Below are 11089 nucleotides of genomic sequence, written 5' to 3'. Positions count from 1 at the left end.
CCTCAGCTGGTCCACCCTCAACGCCTCTCCCGACTCGCTTTCTTCCCTTCTTTTCCCAAACTCCTCTCCCTCCGCCCCCTTCTTCCATGGCACCTAAGGCCAAGGAGAAGCCCAAGCCCTCGCCGGCCTCGCCCAAGCCACCATTCGTCCCCATCGAAGACCTCTTCTCCTCGCTCCACAGCCATGTCCAGAACTACGAGTACGAGCAGGCCGCCAAGGTCGCAGATCAAGGTCTTCTCTTTCCTCCCGACCTTTCATTCACTCTCCTCCTTTTCCCTTGTCGCCTCTTCGGGTTTCGCGGGACTTGATTTGATCCTTTGATGTGAATCGCCTTTTTTTTTATTTGCTGGCTTTTTGTTTCAGTCCTCGCGATCGCCCCTGGAGATGAGGACGCCGTGCGGTGCAAGGTCGTGGCTCTGATCAAGTCAGATGCCATTGATAAAGCTTTGTCGGCGATTCAAGCTTTCAAGGGGTTGCCAATAGATCTTAGATTTCATAAGGTTGGTTTTCATGTGATGAAGAGAGATCTATTGTTGGTTTATTATAATGAGAAATTTGGCGAATTTTTTTTGTCTATTAAAGAGAAGCGAATCTATCTATGTATTCTTCCTACTCCGTGTGATTTATAATTCAATCTTTTTTTTTGGTGGTCAGGCAGTCGGATTTAGGAACTGATTTAATTTTTTTAAAGGCTTAATGGGAATGGAAAAGGAATAACAAGCGCAAAAATTGCAATTTTTGAGAACTTCTTAGAGAATTATCATTTTATTCGGGTAATGAATTTTAATGGCTCTTCAAGGGTGGGGATAAATTGCTTTTTATGTGATTTAGTTTTCAGATGAATTGTGTACGTGATTTGGGTAGATTACTTTAATCAGGTATTCTATACATAAAGGAAATAGTGAGGATTTTAAAGGAATGGATCATGTGTTGAACGTAAAATATCCAGGGCGGTCATTTGCTGCTAAATAATAGGGGATGTATTTTCTATCCTTTTCTTCTTGTAACAAATAGGAAGAAAACTAACCTGTATGAATAGAGACGAAGGAAAAGAAACATTAAAAGAAACCAGCCAGATATTTTAATTTTTTGAGCAGAAAAGGAAAAAAAAAAATCAACCATGTCTATCATGAAGATGAAGATAATGTATAAAAAAGGGAGAAATCTACAAAACCCCTACACCATGTGGAAAAGAGGTCATTGCAGGTTAGAATAATAGGAGAAAGGAAAGAATTCATAAACTGTCTTCTTGCTTCTATTAGCATTACAATACTGAAAATGTAAAACCATGCAAAAAACTTAAGAAGTCTATTTATTGATAAAAATAGAAAAGGAAAAGAATTATGCCTGTCGATTCTCTAGCCTTAACAAAAAAAGATGTAAAAGTGGGAAACAAAAATAGACCTGCAATATGGGGTACACAAGAGAAACTGAGATACTTTTGCCCATGAGAGATGGAATGTGGGAGAGCATCTGTAGGCTAGGGAAAATCTGCACCGGAGAAAATTGAAATCGTTGATACGATACATACAGGGAATTCTGTAGGATCCATTGGATGAGAATTGAGATGAAGAGAGTGGATTCTTGGAGAAAGAAATTCATTAGATGATCTTAAATTTATTATTGGTCAGTGAAGGATCTGTATGCAGAGTATATATTTTACTTTAATTTAATACAAACCCATTGTGGCTGTATGCCCTTGCTAGCTTCTTAGACTTAGAAATGTAGTTTCCTTTGCAAGTGGGTGCATGTTTAGGATTTATCATCCCCACTTCTGCCATGCTTGTTTATGGATCCTTGGCTTGGAATTCTATTCATTTCGAAAAAGTACAAGTTCAAGTTACATGTTTTTCATTTTGATGTATTTCTTTGAAAAAGTTGGTATATGGACAACTATAAATCTTTCTGTATGGCTTGGGTTGTGTTTGAAGGTATAAGAGGTTTATTAAATGGAAGCATTTAAGAAACTGTCTAATAATATGGGAGTGATGAATAATGTAACGCCATTTTGATGATGCTTTATGAGACATGTAATCTTATGGTGAAAATGATATTGGAGGATCCATTACTAATCAAAGTGATACATAGATTAAAAAAAATTAATAAGAACAGAATCTGGTTTGAACTATAATGAGTTGTAGGTGAACTTAATAGATCGATCTTGCTAAAATATTTTAGATGCCATAGTTTGAATTAATTAAAACATGAGAAATTCAAACTGATACTGATTGAAGACAGTTCTATCCAAACTTATTTTCATGTCTGTTTAGCATGCATAATGGCTTTTATACATTTTGAACCAAGAATTTTTATGCCTTACTCTTTCTTTTGCCTATGTTCAGGCATATTGTTTGTACAGGAAAAACAAGCTAAACGAAGCACTTGAGTTGTTAGATGGTCTAGAAAGAGACCCAATGGTTCTGCAATTGGAATCTCAGATACTTTATCGGTCAGGAAGAATGGGTGCTTGCATGGAAAGTTATGAGAAGATTCAAAAATTCAAGATTGACTCCATAGATTTAAAAACGAATATTGTTGCTGCTTTGATCTCTGCTGGAAGGGCTACTGAAGTTCAGGGAATGATGGATGCACTCAAAGTCAGAGCTTCTAGCAGCTTTGAGCTAGCATACAACACTGCCTGCTCCTTGATTGAAAAGAAAAAATATGCTGAAGCTGAACAGCAATTGCTTTCAGCTCGAAGGTAACCACTTCTATGAACCGACACTACAAATATATTGTTAAGATTACTCTTGGGATCTTGATCATACTGTCCAACTTTGGTAAAAAAATGAAATGCCTTATTTAGATGTCCTTTTGCATTATTTACATAATATAACATTTACATATCTTGAGTGTCAATTAAACTGAAAATTGGATCTGGTGTAATATATGAAATTCCAGAATGCACTAGATGATATGTTGCTTATTTCATTATATTGTAAACAATATCCTTTGTTCAAACGAAGCCTCCTTTGGAGCCAACCCATCTGTCTTTGGTCAGAATTGGCCAGGAAATGCTAATGGATGAGGACTATGCTGATGATGAGATTGAAGCTGAACTAGCTCCAATTGCTGTCCAGATCGCTTATGTGCAGCAGGTGAATAACAGTCCACTTCTGATTTGTTTAAAGGCATTATGTTCTGGCCTTTAATGCAAACCATTTTTCCCTTTTCAGTTGCTGGGACGAACTCAAGAAGCAGTTGAAGCTTACATGGGTATAATAAATCGGAATCTGGCTGATGCTTCATCGCTTGCAGTTGCAACAAATAACCTCATTGCACTGAGGGGTGGAAAGGATGTTTCAGATAGCCTGAGGAAGCTTGATCGGCTAATAGAGAAAGTTGGTGGTGCACAGCCCTTCCAGCTTGCTAATGGTCTTGACTTCAAGCTATCCACAAGACAAAAAGAAGCTATATATTCAAACTATCTGCTTCTACTTCTTCAGGCGAATAAGATAGATCAGGTTTGTAACTCATATTTTAACTGAAAAAGAAAATTTTTTTTTTTTCCCCCTTAAGAATTAGGATGGGAGTAAGCCACCGAAATAGGGTGAGTGTGGGATATGAACCTAGGTCACTGGTATCCAAGACCCTCCTTCTTTCCCATTTTTCTTTCTATTGAACTGGCTTAATATATTGAACTTATCATTTTCTTTTAATGGGAAATGATTTCTGAATATCGTGAAATCATCTTTGTTTCTACAAAAATTGATATTGTCAGCATCATGCTAATCATGATATGCATAGTGCCATTTGAGGCAACCCAGGAGAGTTCCCATTCTAGCCAGGAATTGACATTCTTTTGAATTGATAGAGTGAGTGTTTGAAGTCACAGACCCCATAAATTTACATGGTGCTTCACCATGTCTCTACATATGTATGCTACTTCATAAATAACATGACATTTTTCACCTTCAAGCTGTCAGCCTCCTTCCATTAACCATCATGAGCCAACAATTTGGTATAATTAGTGGGAGAGTTGATGTCAAGATATAGCTGGCTGCAGAAGTCTAGTTAATTCTTCTTTATTCTTACTGATACAGTTCAATTCCATGTTCTGATGTACAAAGGAGGGCTCGAAATGATTGAGGGCTCTGACTGTTGGATCAAGAACATGGAAGGATATTGTAGGTCATTATCCTACTACATGGATCTCTTATGGGATCAATCACAGCACCTGAGTTATTAATGGTCCGGATTTGATCATAAATAAGTTTTTATTTTTAGAAATATTATATTGGATTATTTGGTCCTTAAGTTGCTTGGTCCCAAGTTGCGTGTTTTTGTTAATATATTAAGTTATTTGGTCTTTAAGTAACCCAGAGTCTAAGCTATTTGGCAGCCTTTTTTTCTTTTCGGGTCAAAATTTGGTTGCTTAGGGCTCATCTGGGCTATACGTGTTTGTGGATGGATAGAGAGGTCATTGAATTGTATGGTATGAGTTGAGTTATCAAGTAAAAAGTTTTCTCTCTCTCTCTCTCTCTCTCTCTGTCCCCCCCCCCAAAAAGCTCAGTAGTATCTTCTTTACTGCTTTCTCTTACCTACTCTGTTTCCTTGACTTTCTCTCTTTTTTATCCATTTGAATCTCCTCTCTTTAACCTGCAGAAATCTTTGTTAGCAGAAATTTGATCTTAGGTCAATATTGAACCCCTAGCTTTAACCTCAAAACCCTAAGAGTTCTCTTCCTAACATCAAACCCAATGCCCTGAGCCATAGGAAGCACCTAGAAGCCTACCTCTTGCATTTAGTTCCTTAAATTGGTCACTTCTATGCTGTTTTCTCCAACAGGACAGCAAGCATAAAAAGGTAGCAAAGCCCGTAATTTCTTAACCCTGTCAGGTCCATCAATGCATAAGCAGGTCATCCCAAAGTTGTCCTGCATCGTGGTCATTTTCATTTGGTGGAAGAAACTTGGCTGCTGTTGCTGTATGTTAATAGGGAAGAATAAGAAGTTAAAAGCAGACTGTTTTTCCCCTCTTTGTGCCCTCGACATAATATTTTTTTAATAATTGTAATCATGTTGCCGTCATTGATTCTGTTTTAATGCATTTATTCCAGTGAGATTTTGTAACGAATGTATAAATAGATGTACTTATATCAAGCATTATTCTTCTCATACCGTGCTTAAAATTCATGTTAGTGCAGTATGTTTTTTTGTAAATTGGTCAAATCATCCTCATTTAGTTTGTGTATCCAGCATCTCTCTCACTCTATTTGTGTGTGTGTTTTTTTTTTTCTTTTTTGTTTTGGGGTGGGGTGGGGGGGTGGTGGGGGGTTCTCTGGAGGACTTTTTTTTAAAAAAAAAATTTAATTTTTTTTTTGGGGAGTTTGTACTCCCAACAAGTGGGTATCTTATGTGGGAACATGGGGGTTTTAATAATTGTGAAAGGATCATACTGATGGAATATTGTCTAAAAATGAAAATTGGTCCTAGTTGTTTCTCCTAGCAATCTTTTTTGAGACCCTTGGCTGTGCCTCTTTTAACATATGTAATTAAGGGCTTAGAACTGCAGGAGGTTCATGGTGCTTTTATTTTTTGAAATGAAGAATATGCTAGTTGCAAAGGTCCAAGAATGTTGAATTAGTCTTATCTCAAATATGATGGCCGCCTTTTGGATCGAAATCTTTGGGTTGGAAAGGTATCTTTACTAATGTTCTGGCTTGAACAGTCCATTCAACTGATAAATTCTTGGCTGATCAATAATTTGGCTCAAAAACACCAGATTTAAAAGGTTTTACCAACTTTGTCGAAGATAAGTCATTAACTTGCTTTTTGGTGATGTTTTTTCTCTTTATTTTTTTTAAAATCTATTGTTTTATCTTTTGTGGTCACAGTTCCAAGAGCATCCTACTTGTATGAATTGGATAAAATGTGTTGTTGGTCGTTACACAGCAGTTAAAGTGGCTTCTGTTAGACCACTGTTCAAGTTCAAAAATGTCTCTGAAATAACTTCTTTTCTTAACTTTTCAAGGGTGGTCTAGAGGGTAGATTGTGATGATATGATCCTTTTCATTTACCTATTTTTGATGGAAGAATCACTTTAAACAGTCTAAAGTCCTGATGGTGTTGTGCTAAGTTTCGCTCACTAATATCTGTATATTCTGCAAGATAATCTATCTAGTTTAGTGTTTCTATAGTTGTAGATGGCAGGATGAGAATGCTAACTCAAACTTCAGCATACACAGAAATGAAACTTGTGCTGGAAATCAAAGTCCTGTTGACTGTTAGAAGTAGTACCCAGGTTGTTTATTGACTAACTTGATTAAGTGTCATGTTTCTTGGCCTTATCTCCTATAACCAGGGGGGATTTGCCAAGAACTCCTTAGAAAGGAAAGGGGTGAGTGGTATTACTTGTCAAAGTGACGTGTGGAAAACAAGGAACAAGGTGGAATGCTGATTTTGATTACATAGGTACTATGACTGGATAGTAAAAGTTTTTTCAAAGGTTAGTTTCAAACACTTTAGACTTGAGCCAAGGTTATTTGATTTCTCAATCCTTCTCTATTACCAGAGAGTTGTTTAGGTGCCACGACAACCATGATGCTTTTTCTCAAAATAGATTCCTAATTTTTTCATAAATAGTTTGCAGGATGTTTTCATTTTATGCGAAAGGGTATGACATTTATGTGGAACGTGCACCTAATCTGTGGTGGTACGATCTCCAAATCTAAGGCCAAATTTACTTAAAACTTTCACAGTTGTTATGAATGTGTATATGCTGGCTAAGGTTTTAAATTGCTTTGTTTGTGCTTTTCCTTTCTTCTGGCTTTGTCTTGGTGGCTTTTTGAGACTGCTACCCACTTTGGCATTTAGTGATTATATATTTTAAATTAAGGTTCAGGAAATATCTCCTTCTGCTTATTGACACCATTTTTATTGAATTTGGGCTCCTTGCTGTCACCATTGCTAGAATTATGATCTTAATTCTATCATAAATTTGGAGAGATTGTGAGGGGCATTATAGGTCACCAGCTAGAAACTTCAAAGGGCTGAGTGAGTGGATGAATGAGAAGCACACAACGGGTATTTGCTCGAGAAATTAAGGGCATGTTTCGTTGGGGGGAGATGTGCTTGAGAATGGGAACGGGAATGAGTGATTCCCATTCCAACCATTTGGTGTGGGGGGATCCCATTCCCATTCTTGTTCCTAGGGCGAATGGGAATGCCCTAATCCCTCAAAATCCAATCCTGACTCTCTTCTAGTATTCAAATTTCATTTTGATTCTAATTTCAATTGTGAACCAAACACATTGTAGAATATGGTCATTCTGATTCGGATTCCAATTCCAGTCGCGAACCAAATGCACCCTAATTCGGGGTCTTATAGGATTTTCTAAGATAAAAAAGGGTCTTATTTTGTGAAATGTAAACTTTTTTTTGTTGGGGAGGGGGTTGGGGTGGGGTGGGGTGTGGAGGGTTGATTATGCAATTAAACTCTATGTGAGGTGTATATGGAAAAAAAAATTGTTAACTAAATGGATCCTCGTAAGGGTAGATTTTTGGACTTACCTACCTAACTTATTCCTCTATTTAAAAATAACTAAAAATTTTTAGTAGGCTTGGAACTCAAAAGCATATACTAAAGTTTCCTTTTATTTTATTTTACTTTTCTTTGGTGTTGGGGAGTGCGGTGGGTTGAGATGGTTCCAACATATACTCAGTATATTGGAGATTTGTTAACTGCTAGGGAAGATTCATGTGTTGGCAATTTGACTTGTAAAGAGTAAATCCTTAATGTTCATCTTCTAGAGAATGACTTACATCCTAGATTATTAATTATTTTTTAGTGATGCTTTTTTTCTTTCGAGTAAGAGGAAGGTGAGCCTCATACTAGTGATGACTATTAAATATTGGAATGGTTCACAATCTCATATCAAATAGATATTTTATTGGAAGATATGACTTACCTTAGAGTGGTTTTAGATTTGCCTTATTTCATCCTCCAAGTCTTTTCAGATTTTCTTCCTTCATAATATTGTGATATTCTCTAGTCGATGTTGTCGTCTGTAGTGTGTGTGGAGTAGACAGGCCACCTTTTTGCTGTTTTGTGATGTGAATAAACCACACTCACTCAGGTTCTGCTTCATTGCTCCATTTGCTTTATGTGCAAAGATTAAAAAAACCTGCTGATCATTTTTTTAGCTGCATGATTTCAACATTTTTATGTGCACAACTTCATGAAGTTGATCAGGATTTGTTGTCTTTCCTAACATGTTATGGGATGTTGGCCAATTCTTTACACTTTAGGAAAAATTTTAAGCACTCAATCCAAAGGTGGCATGGAGATCTAGAAGGGGAGAAATAGGAAAACTTTTAAAGGACAATATTTTGGTAAACAGTATTGTCAAGAAGATGATACTGTCAGTTCTTTGGGTCACAACTTGCTGTTCTGCAGAAGTAGTTGCTAAAACTACTCCAAAACCAAGATTTACCCTTGAGCCAAGATGATACTGCCAGCTTGTTTAGGTGAATCTCTAACTCTGATGCTTGCCTTTCTAAAACCATGTTAAATTTGGTTTTAGAGGAATAGATAGGAATGGTAATGATCTGATATGCTTGCTTTCTTCATACCTTGTGTATAGAGGTCAAATTTGGCTGTGGCATTTGCTTTAAGGATTGGTAATGATCTTTATGGAAGGAAACAGATCATGCTTGGTCTGGAACTAGGCAAGATTTTGCCAAGACAGATTAAATGGTCCATGGACTTGACTTTTAGTTGGTTATATTTGAATTATTATTTGATTATATCGCATAAACTTTATACATGTAAGCTTCAGTGCAGAGGAGATAAAGCCATATCTGCTAAATGCATTTAAGATTGAACTTTTCCAGCGGTTATTTGTCACCACTTCATGTGAATCATCTTCGAATCCTCATAGAGGAAAAATATTTTCTCTGAAAATGGCTAATACTTCTGCCTTCTTCTAGATTTGACTGAAATGCTTGTTTGGTAGAAATATCTGTTATTCAGTTTGCTCTGTCTTTTTCTTATACAAGTTTTATGCTTCAAAGATAAGCATAGTTCAGTATGTTAAACCTTGTCATCTTTCCTCTTGACTTTTGTGAGCTTAAGCTTGAACCAATAACTTAGGTCTTTTTAGCTGCAAACTAGTCTTCAATTGCAGGTCCTTCTCTTTCCTCATATTGCTGTAATCAGGAAGGTGTTACAATTTCTTTTAAAGTTCAGCCTTAGGCTAATAGCTGGTTTTAGAAATCTATTCAGGCCCTCTAAGAGACCTTCCCATGATGATGAGAGAAGGCTGGATTATGATGATGCTTCTGTTTGATGGAGATTTTTTTTGTCACAATGTTTGCATATTTGCATTTTGGAGTGTGCCATTCTCTATTAATGCCATGAGTACACACTTACACGAGTTGGCTTGGAAAAATTTAGTTTCTTAATGCATAATATTGTGCATGGGTAATGTACATTTGATGAGTAACATTTACATGTGAGATCCTGCAATTTTCAATACATTGTGCTTGCTGAACTGCAATTGGTATAAAGTTTTTTCCTATAAATGCAACCATGTTTTTTTGGCATTAAAAAGGAAAACATAAGGAATCTTGCAACATCATGGTTTAACTTTGGAATGCTATTAGATACATAAATGCTTTCATAACAATATTCAGCTGAGCTGTACTTTTTCCATCATATTAATTAAAGTTAATCCTAGAAGTTTGCTTTGGAAAAGTTTCATTTAATTATTGACTTTCATAATTCATCTCCCTCACATAATTTTTGCTTCAGCGTTTCTCCAGAAATCCTAAACTTATTGTCATATATCTGTAGAATATTCTATATTGAGAATGACGCATATAGATAATTGCAACAATAAGGATGCTAACACATATAATGATGGTTGTGGATTGTTGCAGGCTCAAGAGCTTGTGTCTGCACTCCCAGGCATCCTGCAAGATAGCTTGACACCTGCTCTGCTTCAAGCTGCAGTGCTTGTTAGAGAAAAAAAGGTTCCAAAAGCTGAAGAGATCCTTGGTCAACTTGCAGAGAAATTCCCTGAAAATTCCAAGCCTATCCTTCTTGCCCGAGCTCAAATTGCTGCTGCCGCCGGTCATTTCCAGATTTCTGCCGAGTCCTTGTCCAAGATACCCGATATCCAACACATGCCTGCCACTGTTGCCACCATAGTTTCTTTAAAAGAGCGCATCGGAGATTTTGGGGATGCTGCTGCGGTGCTTGACTCTGCAATACAATGGTGGAGGAATGCTATGACAGAGGACAATAAGCTTGATGTGATAATGCAGGAGGCTGCATCTTTTAAGCTCAACCATGGATGCGAGGAAGAGGCCTCTCAGTTATATGAAGAGCTCGTGAAGAGCCACGGGAGTGTTGAGGCTTTGGTGGGTCTCATAATGACCGCTGCACGCACTGATGTCGAGAAAGCTGAGCTTTACGAGAAGCAGTTAAGGGCATTGTCAGGTCTGAAAGGAATCAATGTGGAGAGCCTAGAGAAGACATCTGGGGCAAAGCATGTTGAAGGTGCACATGTGGCCAGGCTAGAAGTTTCCGAAGAAACAAAGAAGACGAGGGCGAAGAAGAGGAAACGAAAGCCTAGGTACCCAAAGGGTTTTGATCCAGCAAATCCAGGACCTCCACCAGATCCTGAGAGATGGCTGCCCAAGAGAGAGAGATCGAGCTACAGGCCCAAGAGGAAGGACAAGAGAGCTCAGGTAAGGGGTTCTCAGGGAGCTGTTCTTAGGGAGAAACATGATGCTGCTGCTACAGCAAACATCACTGGCTCCTCAGGCAGTGTTCCTAGTTCGAAATCAGGCCAAGGCACTGCAGGCTCGTCGAAAGGTGGGTCTCAAAATGTGATGAGCTCTGAGCAGCCCAAAGGTTCTGGCAAGTCAAGGAAGAAGTCTAGATCATAGGACAGCGGAGTTGCAATATTTTAAACTTTTTTGGAATTTTTTTTTTCCAAATTTTATTATCTCAGGACTGTTGCTGCATTTTTGAGGCTTGATTGTCTTTAGACTCCAGTCTTTCAGTTTTTGTCAGGTGGAAACTAACAATGATAGAATGACACATGATCCGAGGTACTGTGCCGTTAAAGTGCTGATTTGCTA

At 37.7% G+C, this 11089-nt stretch overlaps 1 protein-coding gene across 1 annotated transcript; it reads left to right on the top strand.

Annotated features, from left to right (window-relative positions):
* On the top strand, positions 1 to 11089 carry LOC105053006 (uncharacterized). The gene is made up of 6 exons (XM_010934004.3): positions 1 to 231; positions 364 to 500; positions 2343 to 2701; positions 3002 to 3098; positions 3177 to 3464; positions 9881 to 11089. Exons 1-6 carry the CDS (start codon positions 87 to 89, stop codon positions 10892 to 10894), a joined length of 2040 nt encoding a protein of 679 aa, XP_010932306.1. The 5' UTR covers positions 1 to 86; the 3' UTR covers positions 10895 to 11089.

Source organism: Elaeis guineensis, chromosome 10, assembly GCF_000442705.2.
Source record: "Elaeis guineensis isolate ETL-2024a chromosome 10, EG11, whole genome shotgun sequence".
NCBI classification, from domain to species: Eukaryota; Viridiplantae; Streptophyta; class Magnoliopsida; order Arecales; family Arecaceae; genus Elaeis; species Elaeis guineensis.
The sequence above is the reverse complement of the archived record's forward strand: the minus strand, read 5'-3'. Positions and strand labels throughout refer to the sequence as shown.

Bases quoted from the DNA above. Each gene is read 5' to 3' on its own strand.
- LOC105053006 (XM_010934004.3), top strand. From the start codon at position 87: ATGGCACCTAAGGCCAAGGAGAAGCCCAAGCCCTCGCCGGCCTCGCCC. The intron at 501-2,342 runs GTTGGTTTTCAT...GCCTATGTTCAG, and splicing joins TAGATCTTAGATTTCATAAG to GCATATTGTTTGTACAGGAA. The intron at 2,702-3,001 runs GTAACCACTTCT...GTCTTTGGTCAG, and splicing joins CAATTGCTTTCAGCTCGAAG to AATTGGCCAGGAAATGCTAA.